Source organism: Rhinolophus sinicus, linkage group LG02 (assembly GCF_036562045.2).
Source record: "Rhinolophus sinicus isolate RSC01 linkage group LG02, ASM3656204v1, whole genome shotgun sequence".
Taxonomy (NCBI): domain Eukaryota; kingdom Metazoa; phylum Chordata; class Mammalia; order Chiroptera; family Rhinolophidae; genus Rhinolophus; species Rhinolophus sinicus.
The window spans coordinates 160,313,293-160,331,504 of record NC_133752.1 but is presented as its reverse complement, the minus strand read 5'-3'; the positions used below and the strand labels follow the sequence as shown (position 1 = coordinate 160,331,504).

At 35.7% G+C, this 18,212-nt stretch overlaps 1 protein-coding gene across 19 annotated transcripts in view; it reads right to left on the bottom strand.

The window, feature by feature from the left end:
- Positions 1-1,394: 1,394 nt before the first annotated feature.
- CAPRIN2 (caprin family member 2) overlaps positions 1,395-18,212 on the bottom strand; it is a 39,914-nt gene continuing 23,096 nt past the window's right edge. For 5 of the 19 annotated variants that reach the window (XM_019737007.2, XM_019737080.2, XM_019736998.2 and 2 more), the window contains exons 10-19: positions 17,528-17,650; positions 16,188-16,269; positions 15,073-15,128; positions 11,547-11,651; positions 10,107-10,253; positions 7,248-7,416; positions 5,668-5,850; positions 4,817-4,917; positions 3,499-3,562; positions 1,602-2,314 (exon numbers count right to left, since the gene is read on the bottom strand). In XM_019737007.2, the coding sequence (XP_019592566.2) occupies positions 1,746-2,314; positions 3,499-3,562; positions 4,817-4,917; positions 5,668-5,850; positions 7,248-7,416; positions 10,107-10,253; positions 11,547-11,651; positions 15,073-15,128; positions 16,188-16,269; positions 17,528-17,650 (1,599 nt within the window). In that variant the 3' untranslated portion in view covers positions 1,602-1,745. Of the gene's footprint in view, positions 2,359-3,498; positions 3,563-4,816; positions 4,918-5,667; positions 5,851-7,247; positions 7,417-10,106; positions 10,254-11,546; positions 11,652-15,072; positions 15,129-16,187; positions 16,270-17,527; positions 17,651-18,212 lie in introns of all 19 variants that reach the window. The other 14 variants (XM_074325848.1, XM_074325847.1, XM_074325855.1 and 11 more) reach the window with 13 other exon arrangements.

The following is an 18,212-nucleotide window of genomic DNA, read 5'->3' as shown; positions in this document are numbered from 1 at the left end:
CATTCTTAAACCTCACATTTCCCCTCAATCATTTAATCATAGTTCTGCTTTTCTGTATACTTTTCAGTTTGTATTCTGGACAGAAAGCCATGAACTAATTTATTTAACTGGAATTCTAATATCCCTAGCCTGCCAAGTACCCACTAGAAGTTGAAAATTTCTGTTAAATTGTGCATCACATTACATCCTTTATCTTGAGAACACTATACTAACATTTAATACCACAGAGAGCTACACATGGCTTCAGGGTTTAACTGCAGAAGCCACACCCAACTCAAAAATGTTAACTATAATAATTTAAAGCTCTTATACCATCCTCCTGATATTATTTAACACCTCAGAGTGAGAGGAGGATCAAAACAACTTTCTGCCTTTGCAAGGGACATGCCTTGGTTGCATTGGAAGAATGGCCCTCTCCCTAACATATTCCAGAAAACTGCAATCAAAATGCTAACTTTAAAAAAAATTCCTTAATTGAGAAATAAAATATTCATAAGTTCTCATTAATGAGAAACATACACAAGCTTAAATAGCAAAGTGTGAGAATACATGTCTAGAACGGACACTAAATTCAGGCAGTGCCTGCTATATTGCATAAGACAGGATATGCACACACACACAGAACCCTCAAGTTTTCATAAGGAGAGCAAAACAATTACAGCACCTAACATTTATTAACCACTTAGGTGCCAGGCACTGTTAAGTCTTTTAGATATAGTCTTAGTTGAACTTAACAACAGCTCTATGAGGTTTATCTATCATCATTCCCATTTTACATTTAGGGAAATGGTCTTTTAAAAAAACAAGGAGAGACCTCTGAGAGGTAAAGTAACTTTCCCAAGATCAGTCACTAAGTGGCAAAATCAGGACCCAAACACAGCATTGCCTGACCATAGACCTAAGCTTTTTGATGACTAAACATTTTGCTATTCAAATTAAATTGTGAATCCACTAGAAAGCGTAAGCATTACTGATGGTGGACCAGTGGTATCACCTAGGTATCTCCTATTTTACTTGTATTATTATACATGTGGTAGGTACTTAATAGCTAACCAGGACAGCAAGTCTGTGATTGGGCCAAAGGAAAATAGATGAAATCTTGATGAATGACATGTATAATAGTAACATTAGGTTGGAGCAAAAGTAACTGTGCTTTAAAAGGTTAAAAATAATTGCAAACACCACAATTACTTTTGCACCAACCTAATGATAGAGAAAATGTGTAATAGAGAAAAGTAACTCTAAAAGGAGCTGTTATATATAAAAGGCTTTGTATTTTCACATCATAGTATGAACCCATAAATATCCTTATTCAAGAGTTATCAGTCATGAATACTAAAAATTAAATATTTTACCTCTCAACTAAATGTTTAATCAAATAAGAACAATGAAGGTGCGTGTAACTTTTTTTATTGAGGCACAACAAGGCATTATAACTTGCCTGAACTTGAGGCAGTCAGTTTAGTAAGCTGAACATTACTACAGTTAAGGATTAAGTGCAAACAATATACATTCACAGCTTGACTAGCAAGGCTACATCACAATTTATAAAGTGCCAGATTAGTGCTAGTTGTCATCAGCTTGGAATTTTTCACCTTGGAGAGGAAAACAAAAAAGTAAGGACCTCCTCCTTCCTCTAGGAATGAAAACATTTTCCTAAACCAATCAGTCACAAGGTCCAGGACTACTTTTCCTTTAATCCCACTAGTTAGAACTCCATCCTTCTGTTAATTCTGTACTGACTTTCAATCTTGATAAAGAAGATAGCCTGAAAACGTAGAATATTTCCAGCTACTTCCATAAATGGCTCCCCTGTGCAAACGTAACCATATCTGGTCTCCCTGGAAGAGCTGAAGAATCGCATGATTGCTGGCAGTTTCATGGTCTGGAGCTCCATCATTGGCATAGGCAGACACCAAGACCTCTTCATTCTTCATGAGGTTGACATACAGGGGCACATTTACTGCCAGCTTTAGCATATGAAAAATGAAAACGTAAGTGCCATTCACGGGGCAATTAAATCTACCAAGCTGAAGATCAAAAGTTTCTCCCAGGTTGTTCAGAAGAAGATCAAACACGATAGGTTGGTCTAAAGTTCCAGGGGCGAGATTAGAGGTTCTGGCTGCTGAAAAGGCAACTCGCATCTGCTGAGGCAGGGGATAGACATGCACTGGCAGTATGGTGGCGGCTGCATTTGTCACTGGCACATCCACAGGGGTCACGCTACGGGAGTCTCCTTGTCCAGAGTCACCACTGTTAAAAGTTTCGTTGTCTCTTTCTGGGCTGCTCACCTGAGAAGAATCACTCCACCCTGCTGTTTTATTAGCAACAGTGAGTTTCTCATAATGAAGCAGTTAGCTTTGAACACAATATTTAACATTAGTTGGCTACTGAAACACACATAAAGATACATTTTATAGTAAATTCCAAAACAAAAGAAATAAAGTATCGCTACAGTACACTTTTCTAGATTTTTCTGGCAACAGGCTTTGATATCACTATTCAAGAGGCAGAAAGGACCTAAGATGACCTTATCTAGGAGCATCATTTTTTTTTTAAGATTAAGAAAATAAGGCCCCCAAAAGATTGGATAACTTACCACTAGTGAAGGTTAGTTAGCAAAGTCTAAAAGCCAGGTTTGCACATTTTTTTTTACTTCTTTATCTTTTTCCCATAATTCTCACTCTGTTCCTAACTCCTCAGTGATAAACCTACTCAAGGTATAATAATATAGAAGGACTCCAGGAAACTGAGATTACATAAAAGAACCAACTTTTAGAACTACTAGGCATTCAAAGACATTTTGTCATGGTACTAAGCCCCATGATGAAGGCTTGTTCTTTATTTCCAAGTTAGTGTGATATCACGAAATGCTAATGCTTTAAGTACTGCACATAAAACACTGCTCAGATATGAGGCAAAGGACATGGGAACATTGGCTACTTTCTTAAAAGGAAAAGATTATTTTCCTGTGACAAAGTTAATCTTCAGTAATTCTTGATTTTCTCAGTTACACTGAATCTTTTAATAGTACCTTCACATTTTTAAAAATATTACAAGTATCCTGCTTTTGTTTCAAGTTTAATTGTTTCTTAATTGTAGCTTATCCCTATCGATCACAGTAGTGATATTAGAGTATCTGGAAGTGCCCACTATTACAAAACCCATCATCCTGAAACATCACATGAAACTATCTGAAGTCATCATTGTGAATATATATATATATATATATTCTAAGGTTAAATTATGCTCTGGTGTCAAGAGAACTGAATCAATCTCTGTCTCTCTGTCTGTCTGTCTCTCTCTCTGTCTCCCTGACGGAAAACTGATTTCCACAGCCTTTCTAAGTAGTCTAATATCTTCCTCAGGTCTCAGAACTACAAATTAAGCAAACTGAAAACCTCAACAAGACAAATGCTTTGGGGAGAACTTGCAGAGGATGAAGAAAGACCTAGAGGTGTGTATTAGATACATAACTTCTCAGTTCATTATCCTTACCTCTTGAATTTGCCCGAGGACCACCAGATGTGCCTCCTCGCTTGTAACACTGCTGGAAATTATCCTAAAATAAACACATAATATTTACCTCCATACCAAATATGTAAGACAATAATTAGTTATTACTCAGGATCATTGGCTGGTCAATCTGTAAGACTGAGGTCCTCTTAGCCCTTTATCTGGGCTTCTCCAGCAACCAGAGTCTCAGATGTCTCCAAACACCAAGAAAAACAAATCACACAAGGACAACAGTAGTGATACTTGCTTCATCTGCTAATTAACCTGACCAATTAGATAGGTTAATACTTGCAAAAACAATCGGCACCTAGAGAACACTATGTAAAAGATACAATGCTAGGTAATGGGAGAAATTCAGAAATAAGGCATGGTCCTCTGTCCCGCATCTCAATATAAAAGGAGATAATAAAGCAAGAACACAGACTATTTAAATCTTGCTCTATTTATAAATCAAACTGTAAAGACAATTACAAACTATGCTAGGCTTTGTTTTGTCTTGACAAGGGAATTGATGAGAACTACATTGTATGAATGTATTATTGCCTGGAAATGTAATCTATTACCGTCAAGAAAAAAAAATGTTCAAGAGGCGACATTTCAAACTGACTCCCAAGTCCAGTAAGAGTCCGCCTCCATACAACCCATGGAAAGAATAATTGGTGGTGTAATTAGATTAATGCATGTAATAAAAAATTTAAACAGTACAAGAAGGTATGAAAATGAAAATAATAAGGAAGTCTCCTAACCAGACTCCTAGTCCTGTTTCCAACAGCAGCCACTATTATCAGGATCTTACAGTCTTTGGTCATATGTAGTAAAGAAAATCTGTGGAGCTATTCAAATCAGAAAAAAATAAATTTAAACTTATAAAGAAAAGAAACAAAACAAAAAAAAACGGATTTTGTTATCCTTGACATCTAGAAGTTAAATTGAAGGCAATATAGTCTAGTGAAGATCATCGGCTCCGGAGTTAAGCAACTTGCATTCTAATCTTAGTTCTACCATTTACTTGCTGAGTGACCTTAGACGAGTTATTGAACTTGTTTCTGAACCCATTTCTCTTATAGGGTGGAGAAGTAAAGGAGTTAATGCAAACAGTGTGATTAATAATGTCCTTAAGACCTTCTAAGTTGTCATTTATCCTCCATGGATTATTAGAAAAGCTTCCATCTAACTCTCCACAGTACTTACAAGTGAAAACTAAGAGCGCCGTATAACAAATTATGAGTCTGCTATAGTTTAATCACCAGCTTAACATCCAACTGTACTACTACTATTCAACTATGACAACTCTTCTTACCCTTTGGGAATAAGGTGTTCCGGGATACTCTCTAGCTTGGAATTGTAGCTGGCTATAATTTCCATTGGAAATTGAAGGAGGTCCTCTATAAGTATCAAAACCTAGTAAATAAACAACTTACATAAAATTATAAGCAAAATTACACTAAACGTTTAAATAGCCTACTTCCATACCATTTTAAAACTTCAATTGATCCTATAATGCCATCATTAGATTTACGCCTTCTTTAAGCAAACTCTACTAATATTGTTTACACAATAAACCGCACATTTATAAAATATCTCTTACTTCAAATAAGCCAACTGTAGAAATTTACTATTGCTGGGATGCAGGTGGCGTTGGGAAATGGTGGTAGAATAAGCAGGTAGTTAAGGTTTCTGTGTAGAGGTACTTTGCTAACACCAAGCAATGACTGGAATACTTGGAACCACATTTAAAACGAAAGAGGATATCACTATTATAGTCTCAAAGTTTATGTTTTTATCTCTGGTATACTCCGGTACACAAATAACTAGAAAATGGGCATTGTCTAATTATGACACATTTTGAGCAGTCAAGTCGATTAATAAAAGAAATTATTCAAATATGAAAACTAAAATTCACCCTTCAGAAAAAAACGCTGCTCAACATTTCTCTTTGGTAATAACAGGATCAATCTGCTTTTCATACAAAAAGTTCCTCTGTTATATGGAATAAGTATATTAGAAATACAGTATTTTGCAGAAATAAGAAATTCTCTACTGCATTATATATGGAAACTACAAAAAGGAACAAGGTAAAGTAAAAATAGTTTGAGTCAAGTAAGTATACAGATAAAATAATTTAGTATAATTAAATTTTATTGAGCATACCTTTATACCCACCAGGGGACCGATACATATTGGTTAGTAATCTCCCACCACGAGTACATCCTCTAACGGATCCCCGGCTATTGACAAATGGTTGAGAGGGTCTGGGAAACACATTCGTCTGTGCTGGGTAAAAGGCAAGGCTACCATTGTTTACTTGAACAGTTCCATCAGGATAACTTGCTGCTTAAGGAAATAGTTTTAGAGTCCAAGAGTTAACTGGTAATAATGATTCAAGATTCTTTATACTTAAAAATCACTGTATATCAAAACCTTTAACATAATTTCTCCTTAAAAATAAAGCTGGTGCTGTGTATATGTATGTATATAGAGAGAGGTTACATATCTTTATTTAAGTCATATATTTAAATAATAGAACATTATACAGCCTTAAAAAAATAAGGAAATTCTGACACATGCTACAACATGGAGGAACCTTAGCGACATTATGCTGAGTGAAATAAGACAGTCACAAAATATTGTATGATTCCACTCATATGAGGTAAGTACCTAGAGTGGTTCAATTCAAAGAGACAGAGTAGAATGGTGATTACCAGGGTTTGGGGGGAAATGGGGAAGGGGAGTTGGTGTTAAAGGGCATAGAATTTCACTTGGGGAAGATAAAAGAGTCCTAGAGATGGTTGATAGTATGGCTGCACAACAATCTGGATGTACTTAATGCCACAGAACTTATAACTGGTATACTTAAAATTGGTTAAAAATGGTACATTTTCTGCTATATATATTTTTTGCCACAATTACAGGAGAAAAAACAGGCTAAGTAGTTCAGATCAAAGAGAAAATAAAATGAATTTCCATTAATACTGTAATTGAGAAGGCATATGACAAAAATATTCTTCAAGTAAATCACCTGCCCTATGTTTTCACAGAACAGATGAGAAGAGAATGCAGTCACTTGTGGCTAGGTCCAGGGATTTATATTTACTACCTGTTGTGATTAACCAAGTACCCAGAGTGCACAAATCATCTGCTCAGGCTTAAGTTTTAGAAGTCTCAATAGGAGTCTCAAATACCAACACTAAAAATCTACAAGTGCTTCTTAAATTAGGAAATCACTACAAAGTTGCTTATTTCTTTTATTACTTAGCATAAGAGATCAAAATAGTCTCCCATCTCTAAGCAAACAGTGGAATAAGCATACTAAATTATATCTTCACACTAATCAATGCTTTTGTTATAAGAGGAAAGAAAAAAGGCCAAATAGCCATCTGCCTGTGCTAAAAGAGTTAACAGAATGATTTTGAACCCTTCATAAAAGCAGCTAGACAATGCCCAATCTACCTCTATCACTGCCTATGGCAATCACAGTAATCGGGTTTAAAAACGAGCCTACATATTCATATAAATCAATCGTCTAGTAAGTTCTACCTCTACAAAAGTTAGAATTAATGGTGAACTTAACTAAACAGAGGAAAAGGCATTAAGTGTTTGTCAACACTTGGATGTGTAAAGAGAAACTGCTTACTACTCAGGAAAAAACCTCTAAAGCATCACCACAGAATTGCTTTCCATTCAGTTAGCTGCCATCTAAGTTTTCAAAACAGCATATGCAAAGATCTTACCAGTCTCTTGAGAAAGAACAGTTTGTTCTATGTGTATAGTTGGCAGTTGGCACTGGGGTGGTGTTTGTGTACTTGCTGTAGTAAAATTTTGATTGTAGCCAGGTGAGTAAGGGGCTTCTTTTATTTCTTGTTCCTTCCGCGGAGGCAGAGGTGCGTTAACATTAAATACCTTAAAAGACAAAGGTGTACTGCATCATTTGTGGAGTTTCATAGAAAATGATTAAGGGTGACATCCAGCAAAACTCTGCAACATTTAAACGTGTCTATTTGATGGGTAAAGGACTTGACTTAACATTTCTTTAAAGAAAATAAATAGCCACATGAAAATATACTCAACACCATTAGGTACTAGGGAAATAGAAATCAAAACTACACTGAGATACTGCTTCATAATATCCATTAAGTATTATTTTTAAAAAAATTTAAAAGACAGAAACAGAAAACTTAAGTGTTGGCAAGGTTGTGGTCAAATTAGAACCCTCATGTGTTGCTGGTAAGAATGTAAACAGGTACAGTCACTGTAGAAAACAGTATGGTAGTTTCTCAAAAAGTTAAATATAGAACTACCATATGATCCAGCAATTCCACTTCTAGGCATATGCTCAAAAATATTGAAAGCAGAGATTCAAGCAGATATTTGTACACCAATGTTCATAGCAGCATTATTCATAACAGCCAAAAGGTGGGAACAACTCAAGTGTTTATCAACAGATTTATGGATAAACAAAATGTAGTATATAATACATACAATGGAATATTATTTAGCCATAATAAAAGAATGAAATTCTGATTCATGCTACAATATGTATGAACTTTGAAACTATTACACTAAGTGAAATAAGCCAGATACAAAAAGACAAATATTGTGATTCCACTTACCCTGTTTCCCCGAAAATAAGACCTAGCCAGACAATTAGCTCTAATGCGTCTTTTGAAGCAAAAATTAATATAAGACCCAGCCTTATATTATGTTATATTATATGTGACCCGGTCTTATATTATAGTAAAATAAGACTGGGTCTTGTATTAATTTTTGCTCCAAAAGACACATTAGAGCTGATTGTTGGGCTAGGTCTTATTTTCGGGGAAACACGGTATATGAGGTGCCTAGAACAGGTAAATTCATAGAGACAGAAAGTAGAATATAGGTTACCAGGGGCTTCAAAGAGGGAGGAATACGGAGTTATTGTATAATGGGTAGTTTCTGTTTGGGATGATGAAAAAGTTTCGGAAAGAGACAGTAGTAATGGTTGAACAACACTGTGGATGTACTTAATGCCACTGAATTATACACTTAAAAATGGTGGAAACAGTATATTTTATGTTATGCATATTTTACCATAGTAAAAAAAAAAAACCTTCTGTCTGATTCCTGACAGAATTTAAACCCAAGTACAAAAGTTAATCTTCCTACTATTATGCTGCAACAATCACGCTCACTGAGAATGAAAGCTAGATAGAACAGGGTACTTTTTCAAAAACTAAAGATGAATGAAAAAATTTGACTATTTACTGAATTTCTACCATGTGGCAGGCAATAATTTGTCCAGACTCCAGCCACCGTGTATAAAATAGCACTTCTATTACTCTCTAGCCTCCTCATCCTGCCCCGTTTTTCCTCACAACACATAGCACCTGATGTATTATATACCTATATGAATATTTTTCTTTCCAGTCCCCCACCTCCATAATACAATGTAAGTTTCTTGAGCATAGAGACTAGTCCCTTTTTTATTGTTACAACCCCAGGGATTTAAGAATAGTGTATAGCTTCATAACTACCTGTTTGTTGAATGACTAGATGAATGAATGAATGAGTGAATGAACAAACGAACGAACAAGAACCAATTTGTACTGCAGAGAATTCAAACAGGTGGATAAGTCAGATAGGCATGAGTGAAAAAGGTACTGTGACAAGAATGTACAGGCAAGAGGACAAGTCTGGCAGGTTATGTCACACTTCAGAAGTTATTGAGTGTCAGACAAAGGACTTTCAATTTCATTCCATAATGGACCCCTGTTTGCTTTTAATTAGGAATAGGAAAAAGTTAAAACCAATGTAGCAATAGTGGGCAGGGATGGGCTGACAGGGAAAGAAGCAAAGAAACTAAGCTGTTCTGAGTGGCCAAGCAGGAAGTGATAAGATTAGTGAATTCAGGTAATTCACCAGCCTATCTCCCCGCATTGTGCCTGCTTTCCTTGTCCACTCGCCCCACCCCATCACTGTCACTCAAAAGTACCTGGAGTGGGACATTAAGCACCATCAGGAAAGGTACTTATAGGCTGAGACTTTTTTTTTTTCCCTAAAGAACCATTTATTACTATTTTGTGTTTAGAGAATAAACATACAAACCTAGTTGTCATATTACCTTTAAAAAATTTACACTACAATTTGTAGAGGAATATGTAATCCAAAAACTAGCATGAGATCAAGATGAAATCAAATGAAAGTTTCAACAATGAGAGAACACCCAGGTACGCATGTGTCCTGTACATCCGGTTAGTAACTCTATGGAACATCCCCAGTGTGATATTAGCAATGGTTAGTATTACTAAGCTGTTTCTGACCCACATGTTTCATTCAATAGGGGTCCTCAGCTTTGCCTGCTACTAATTTTCAGCGAGGATAAAATGCTCTGATAAAATACCGATTCAAAATTCTTGAGGCTTTGGATTTCATACTCTTCCACCACAAACAGTATTTCCACTGGACCAGTGTAAATTCTACCGGCCCCAAAATAGGAGTAATACAAAAAGCAAATTTTTTTCCCGCATAGTCCCTGATCACAGAGGTAAAAGACACAATGGCTTTTTACCAGGAATAACAAACTGCAATCATCATTCACGTTTCATACTCACTGTCTGCATGGCTTGGAAGGGTGCTGTGTTAATAGCTACTGAATTGCTACTTGCTGGAGGTGACTGGAAGCCCTGTTCAGAGCCCTTTGACATGGGTGGGTTTGGAGAAGCGAGTGAAGACGGTTGCTTGCTTGGGGGAACTGCTGCCTGGGGAGGAGAAATGCAGGATCAGCCAGTCACCTACCGTTTAGCAAGCAGTTAACTTACACTACCCCCCAGACCAGCATAAGTCAGCAGGCTCTGTAGGATGACATTTGGACATGGGAATGCAAAAGAATAGCTTTTGCTTACAATTTAAAATCTCAATTGCTGAGCATGCACAATAGCATGTGCTTTCCACAGCTTGCTGACAAAGTGAAAAAGTCTTACTAATAATCAGTCTAACAGATGAGGGACTGAACTTTTTATGAGTATCTAGTCCTTTTCAAACCCTGAGATGGTATTTTCCATTAGGTTAAGAATCTAACATTATTTCAAACTTATACAGCAGAATTGGGCTTACAAAAAACCTTGGGTTAGTTGCTTAGTCAGTGTTAATTTTTCCCTATTTTAAAATCTTATGAATGGATTTCTAAGTCAGCTGCCTAAGAAAAAGAACCAAACTTGATCTAATTTGAATAATCCTCATTAAGGGAATAAGCAAGTCCTTGACTTAACAGATTACAACTCCAAAGGTTTAAAAAGATACCCAAATTCAGCCCCAATCAGATTATGAAGCAGACAGCTGTGACTGATTTGGTAACAAATATTGCCTCTTCTTAAAATGAGGAACCAAGTAATTTCAATTTAGACCAAGTTAGTACCATAAAAACTAATGCTCATCTATATTTTCTCATATTCTATAAGGAATACATATTCTTGTATAAGTTAACCAAAAATAAAATCAATAAAACCTAAGAGTTGTTATATTAATCCAAAAAATCATCTTATCTTGCTATACCTACCTCAAGGATTGGCTCAAACTTAGCAAAAACTATCACTTTAGAATTGAAAGTACAAACATAATACTGTAAAATACTTTTGACAAAGTTAGTCAAAAAGAGAATGTAAATCATTCCCATTTGAGTGAATGCTAACAGTAACACTATAGCGTTGTTGAGTCTTCAGTTATATGACTAAAAAGATTTTTCTCCCAGGGATTCATATATTGAGAAACTTGATCTAATCCTACCTAGAACTTTTCATCTTTTTTGCCATTAGCAATTTGGACATATTTATTGTATCTGATGAAGCAATATACTATGAAGTCTACTTATTGTAGCAAAGTCACAATAAAGTTACATGTATGAGTTCCAGGATCACATCTACAGAAAGCAACGCATTAATTAGTAAAGTATCAATATTAAATCATTCAACTGATCATGCCTGTAATTCATAAGATAAGCTGGTTCTGCTATCCTTTAAGATGAAAAGAAATTAAGACAAATGGTCTCTTATTACCTCAGGAGTCTCTGAGGTCATAAACTCTGTCTCAGATCCTGAAGAAGGCTGATCGGTAGTAACCAAGCAAGCATTTGAGCTACAAGTAACTGGAGAAGCAGCAGCCTAGACACAGGAAGATATAAAACATTGTGAAAGGCCACACACACACACCAGGGGTGCCAAAAAAAAATGTATACAAGTGGACACTTTGGTCAACATTGCTCAAGCAGTAGTTCGCCATATTCAGGAATGTCTGGATGCTGATGGTAACCACTTTGAGCACCTCTTGTAATTGCAGAAGTCAAACGTGATTTGCATTCATCTTTTGTTATTGGTATATACTGAGTTTTACAATTTTAAGTTTTTTCCTTTCTTAAAATGTGTATACATGTTTTTGGCGCCGTGTGTGTGTGTGTGTGTGTGTGTGTGTGTGTGTTCAGAATGGTTCTAGGGGTTTTCTTCTACCAGGAGTTTTGGATTGACAGAGAATCATAGCTGAGAAACAAACGTGAAGCACGTCCTCTCAACTCACACTGAACAAGTAGTGTCTGTGTACTACACAGTGAGAAATGACTTATGTGTGTTATCTCATTCCATTCTCTTACTATTCAATAAAATATTAGCATATCTGTTTTACAGTTGAGAAAATTGAAGCCTAAGAAGGTTAAAAATGTTTCTTGGGTTCGCACAGATAGGAGATAGCAGAGATGGGACAGAAATCCATATTTAGCTGAAAATCTATAACCTTAACCTTAACTTTGACATTAAAGTGCCTTTAACCAGGTAATGTTTACAGTGGGCCATTAGCAGTTTTCTTTTTGGACTGGAATATCTAATTAGGACAGTCCTGGTCATATTAAGGAGGAAATCTATTTTACTCAGCACTATTAAATTAAAGTTTAGAGTACCTCCCACCAAAAAATATCAAACACAGGAGAGAAACAATCCCTGAACTGCAGGACATGGCAATCCAATTGTTGCTATAATTTATGGTGTCTCAGTTATTGGATTTGAATAAAGCTCGTGGGGGTAATGGCAATGTTTTAAGTGTATTATTATCAGTTGTACTACTAACATTCCTAAACTACGTATTTACATTGTAAAAAAAAAAACATTGTGAAAGTCACCTTTTGTTCACTTTATGTTTCTTGGGCTATGAGCTAATATGTTACTCTTATTGAGCACTCACAAGTAACAAACACTATGCTAAACACATCACACATATTAACATATTTAATCCTAACAAGAACCCTGTGAGGTAGGTACGACTATCCCCCATTTTACCGACAATCAGGCAGAGGCAAAGAAAGGGTAAGTTATTTACCCGAGATCACACAAAAATTCAGTGGCCGAGCTGAGATTCAAACCCAAGCAGTCAGCTATAATATCTTTCCAGGCAGAGTCACCAAAGCTGCACATCTAATCCCATCTTCACTTATCAAGATTCTTGGCCCTGGAAAGCTGGGGCTTGATTTTCAATCTGGCACTCAACAGCAGTTCCCTGGAAGATGAGCTCTGGGCACATTTAACACTGTAAGCACAGCTCTGCTGGGATCACAGTACATACTATGCTTTCACTCTAAGTGTGCTGAGTATCTTAAAGAGGTAGGTAGAGTTATAAAAAGAAAGTATAAGCTCTATATATCACAATGGCACCAAAACTCTTCACAAAAATGTAAAGCTAATAATACTTATAAAATAAAAACCTGGAGAAAGCACAGTAGGAACTAAAGCTGTGACAACTGTGACAACCAATAAAAAACAAAGAGTGGGTCAGAATTTTCCGGTACAACAGGTATTAGCTATAATGTAGAAAGACCCATAAAAATCTAGCAGTCACAAGGTCTGAAGTATCAGTGAATCCACTCCTTTATTCAAATGCTTTGATGTGGTTCTCAGCAGCCCAAGTAATAAAATAGGTGAATCAGAAACTAATTAATGGTAATCAACTATCAGAGCAGTTATGTTTCAGTGACCATCTAGAAGGGGTCATTATGATATATACCACTTCTTGGGAAGGAGATGGGGACCAAGTTTTAAAAAAGTCTGGTGGAAAAAATTTTTTGATATCATTTAGAACATTTTATATAACTAAATATATAGGTATAATTTAGATCTGACCAAAATATTGAAACTATTATGAGATTGGAGTGTTTCTAAAACTAGGTCTTTCTTCTGGCCTTCTCATTAAAATAATGAGACAATGCCCAAAATAAATGGGACTGGCTGTTGTGGGGACATAACTAATTCTCTAGCCACAGAAAGATTCACAGATGCTAAGTTAAGGCAACTCAGGTCACTTGGTAGTTAAGCTTTAGAAGACTTGAATTTTAGGTAAAAGGTTAAAAAAGATAAAGACACATTTTTTACACTAGTATTTCTTTAGAAATTATGGCGGTTCTTGATTCCAAATTATTGCTCTTTAAGTAAACCAGCCAGAGATACTTTTAAGTATTGGGGAGTAAACATGATGCTAGGGACCAATGGTTCCCAAAAAACGGATGTGCAAATTCACCCAGGGAGTTTATTAAAAATATAGTTGACTAGGTAACACCCCTAGAAATTCTGATCCAATAGGTCTAAGGGGCTATCTAGGAATATGTATTTTTATTAAAATGATTCTGATGCAGATGTTCCACAAGCCTGCCCCTGAGAACTAATAAACTAGATCAGACCAGTGGTTTTTTTAAAAAAATTTTAATTTGTCAATTGAAAATCTCACATAGAACCCTAATAGCTAGAACAGATAAAACGGAACTCTTTAGTTACAACAGTGAGTGGGGTGAGGGACCTTGCTCAACAAATACATTTTGAAAACTGAGCCACACCTTATCAAAACTAAATATAAACCGGTAAACAAATAGTATTTACTGAGAAGTTTTTGGAAGGGAAGGCAACAACTGTTGAACCACCTGGTCAAAATATTTAACCTACTGTCAAAGCAGCTACTGTCAAGAAAATTGCCATTAAGTCTTTCAGAGGGATCTTAAGAAATTTTTTTAAAAGGTAATAACTAGAAAACTAGAGAACCTTGAACTTTTAATGGAAATGCAATGCGGCATTTAGAGAGCTCAATGATTTGGTTCCCTTTATATCTCTAAGTATGGTCTGTGAAAATTAGTTCCTCAGAATGTCAACTATTCTGTGTATGCGTGTGTGTTGGGGGGGGCGGGAGGGAGCTGGCTAACCATGGGTTAAATTAGTTTCTTTCTTTAGACCCTTTACTATACTGATATACTAAGTGACTTAGGTAGCTCAGTAGCAAAGTAAGATTCCCAGACAAGATACCTCAGAATTCTTCAGGTTTGCTCTTTCCTTACTAAAGTCAACTAGCCTTCTCTATTATAAGAGATATCGCCGCATGGTCCTTAGGGAATGTTTTGAGCACTGATTGTACTTAATCTAAAAAAAACTAGACATTTAGAACATTTTCAATAACTTAGGTGTATTAGAATCATGAAGTCTGATCATTCTTGCCAAAGCCAAGAGTTCCTTCCCTGAATAGCAAAGAAATGTGAGTGAAAGATTAATTTGGAGAAGTTACCTGTAATGGCTCTTGAAGAAAATCACTTTGACTGGATAGGTTTTGTTCTGTAGATGCTGCAGAGAGTGAAATCAACAGTAAGCTACTAAAAGAGGAAAAAACATTATGCCTATCAACTAGGTGGAAACTAAAGATTACACTTTACAAAAAAAAAAAAAAGCAGCAGCTGCAAGGACTAAGTCTCAAGTCCATCAAGAACTTTTGATTAGAGCTCGAGAAAGAGTCAGAGAGAATTGTAGAACAGGATACCGGTTCCATCTGTAATACCTAATAACGTTTTAAGGTTAAACGGGCAAAAGCAGCATTTCAAGGCTTCCAAAAGAACAGAAATAGAACTTCTAAAAATAACTGGTAATAGTCATCTGGTAGATAAAATCTGAGCTATCATGAATAGTAATTAACTGATACACTTAAATTTCCAGTTTCAGAGTAAATCATAGCTGGGTCCTCTGTCTCCAGTTTTCTTTTTTTTTTTTTTCCCTCTTTGAACATGTGTATTAATATACTTCTCAATTACATAGTTTCATTTTGGTTTCTTCTTCTTAATGTCTATTGCTTTTGTTAATTATTCTCCTTACTTCACCCAGGAATTACTGCATAGTCTTCTAGTTGGTGTATACTGCGTATACAGCTGGACTATGACTGATTATATCACCCCACCTCTGAGATAAACTAGTATAGAGCTAAAAGCCTAAGTTTGAAGTATCAGATTAGATTCAAATCTAGGCTCAGTCGTTAACTACTATGCCACTCATTATGCTAAGTATCACTGAGGTAATTTCACTCATAGACAGGAATCAAAAGCCTCAACACTAGATTTATAGAAAGGAGTCAAGCAAGTTCTAGCCAGAATTTACTCCAGGAACATAAAAATTGCAAAATCATTCACCCATCTGGAGACTTTCTCTAAAATGCAAACAAGTCAGTTCAGTACACTAATATAGCCTAATGGTAATTTACCCATATTTAACTCTGATAACATATGGATACATGTAGAATAAATTAACACATAGACATAGTTTAACCCTTAAGATATCTAGAGTCAAATTATTCGTAAAAGAAACAATTGCTAAATAGATAGCTGTTTGTTCCACATCTTAAGAAGGATTCCGTACCTGCTGGGCTACCTGGAGGGACTGAAGGCGGCTGTGATGATGGAATTGCACTTGAAGGTTTGTCAAATTCCAGAATAGATTCCTAAAGCCAAGATTTTAAATAATGAATAGAAAAAAGGTTATTCATTTCAAAACTATTACCATTAAGTTATTTATGATGTTTTCCATGGCTTATTAGTGATAGAAATCTATCTAAAAAGTATCCCAAGAGGGTAATAACTTAGTCTTTAAAGAAGCAGAAATTAAGAGTTAAAAATAAAAACTAAAGTAACAGTCATATCTTAAGATTGTGTCAAGTGTTAAAAACTACAATACTAATAGAAATCCTAAAGTGTAACTTACAAAAGGAAACTCCTGACTTGAGGTCTTAAACATAAACATTAATCCTAGTGTAGACTGAACCCTAATTTTTATTAGACCCAACCAATGAGGGTCTAATTACTTTATCTCAACCACTAAACTAGCTCATGCTATTAAACACTTTCATGATGAGAAGCCATTCTCTTCTCCCATCTGCCTACCTTGGTTCTCCCAGAACTGTTTCCAACATTTTGAGTACTTAAGCGACACACTTGTTGTGATCATTTTAGTTTTTATTTATCTTCAAATAATCTGTAGGGGTAAGCAATTCCCTCATTTTAAAAGGAGGGCTGGAGGCTACATAACTTGCCATAGATTATACAGCTGGTAAATGGTAGAAGTGGGATTCAAATGTGAGCTAATTCTGAAGCTCAAGATCTCTTCACTACACAAAAATATCGTATTTGTCTACTTCATCCCTCAGTAATATCACACGATTCTAAAATTCTGTAAGAGTCCATGTGACACAATTTAACATTTAACTACTGACTTAACACAAGTTCACAGTCTTATACAACTGGAATATAAACTCCTTAAAGACGATGAGTGTCTTATGATCGTCTGTACACAATGGCACCTACCAGCAGAATGTCAAGCAGAGTAGGTTCTCACAATCTGAGTGGAAATGACTGATGAGCTATAGCAGCAATAATACTTGAGCATTTTAAGCTTTTTACATGAAAGGACAGCAAAAGGAGACAAGTAACTCTAAAATTCTCTTCCCATTAGGTAGACTGAGATAGGGGTCATTTTATTACAATAAACAGGACTGGGAACTACTATCTTCATTTTTCAAAAGAAACTAAGGCAGAGTTAAGTAACTTGCCTACACTCTCAGAACTAGGAATTGGCAGAGCCAGGATTCATACTCATTCTGAACATCAGAATCTTTGCTCTTAACAACTTCATTATAATGCTTCAGATCAGAAGCTAGTAATCCCATAAATATCATTTAAGATTTATTTAATAATGACTCATACTTGCATAAAGTTACAAGTTCCTTGAATCTGGGTCATCAAATCCTGCAGTTTTTCTTTCCTCAATACTGGATCCTTTGGAAGGGTAGAGAAAGAACCTACAGGCTGATGCATAGGCTTAGGCACCTACAAGATAAGCCCACAATATATTAAGAGTAAAATTCAAATTCAGTAGCCTAACTCAGGACACTTAGCTTATCGCTACCTCTTAATGAAGTCAAAACACACAGCAATGCTTATTTATCATATTTATCTCAGGTAAAGAATTTCCACATAAATGTATTTTTTTCTAAATAATTTAAGCAAACTTTAAATACTTTTTTCCCCTTCAGAACAACTTTAATGGAAATCTTTCTAAAATATCCTCTTTTTTAAGGGAAGACCCAGAATAACAGGACTTCCTTGATAGGAAGTTCTTTCATTATGGATATTAGTTATCATATATCCTCTAAGATAAGATGCCATTGACTAGAAGACACACCAACGATTTATTTTTCTATGGAAAAAAATTACTACTACCACATTAAATACCACATTCCATTTTAAAGATGCATCTGATTTCAGAAACATTCAGATGTAAGAATGTATACAAATACACCCTAGAATTAAGGAAACACACTACTGTATTTTCTTATAAAGTAAGTACACTTTGAGGGGCTATTGGTGTTTATAAGTTGGTTAGCACTCA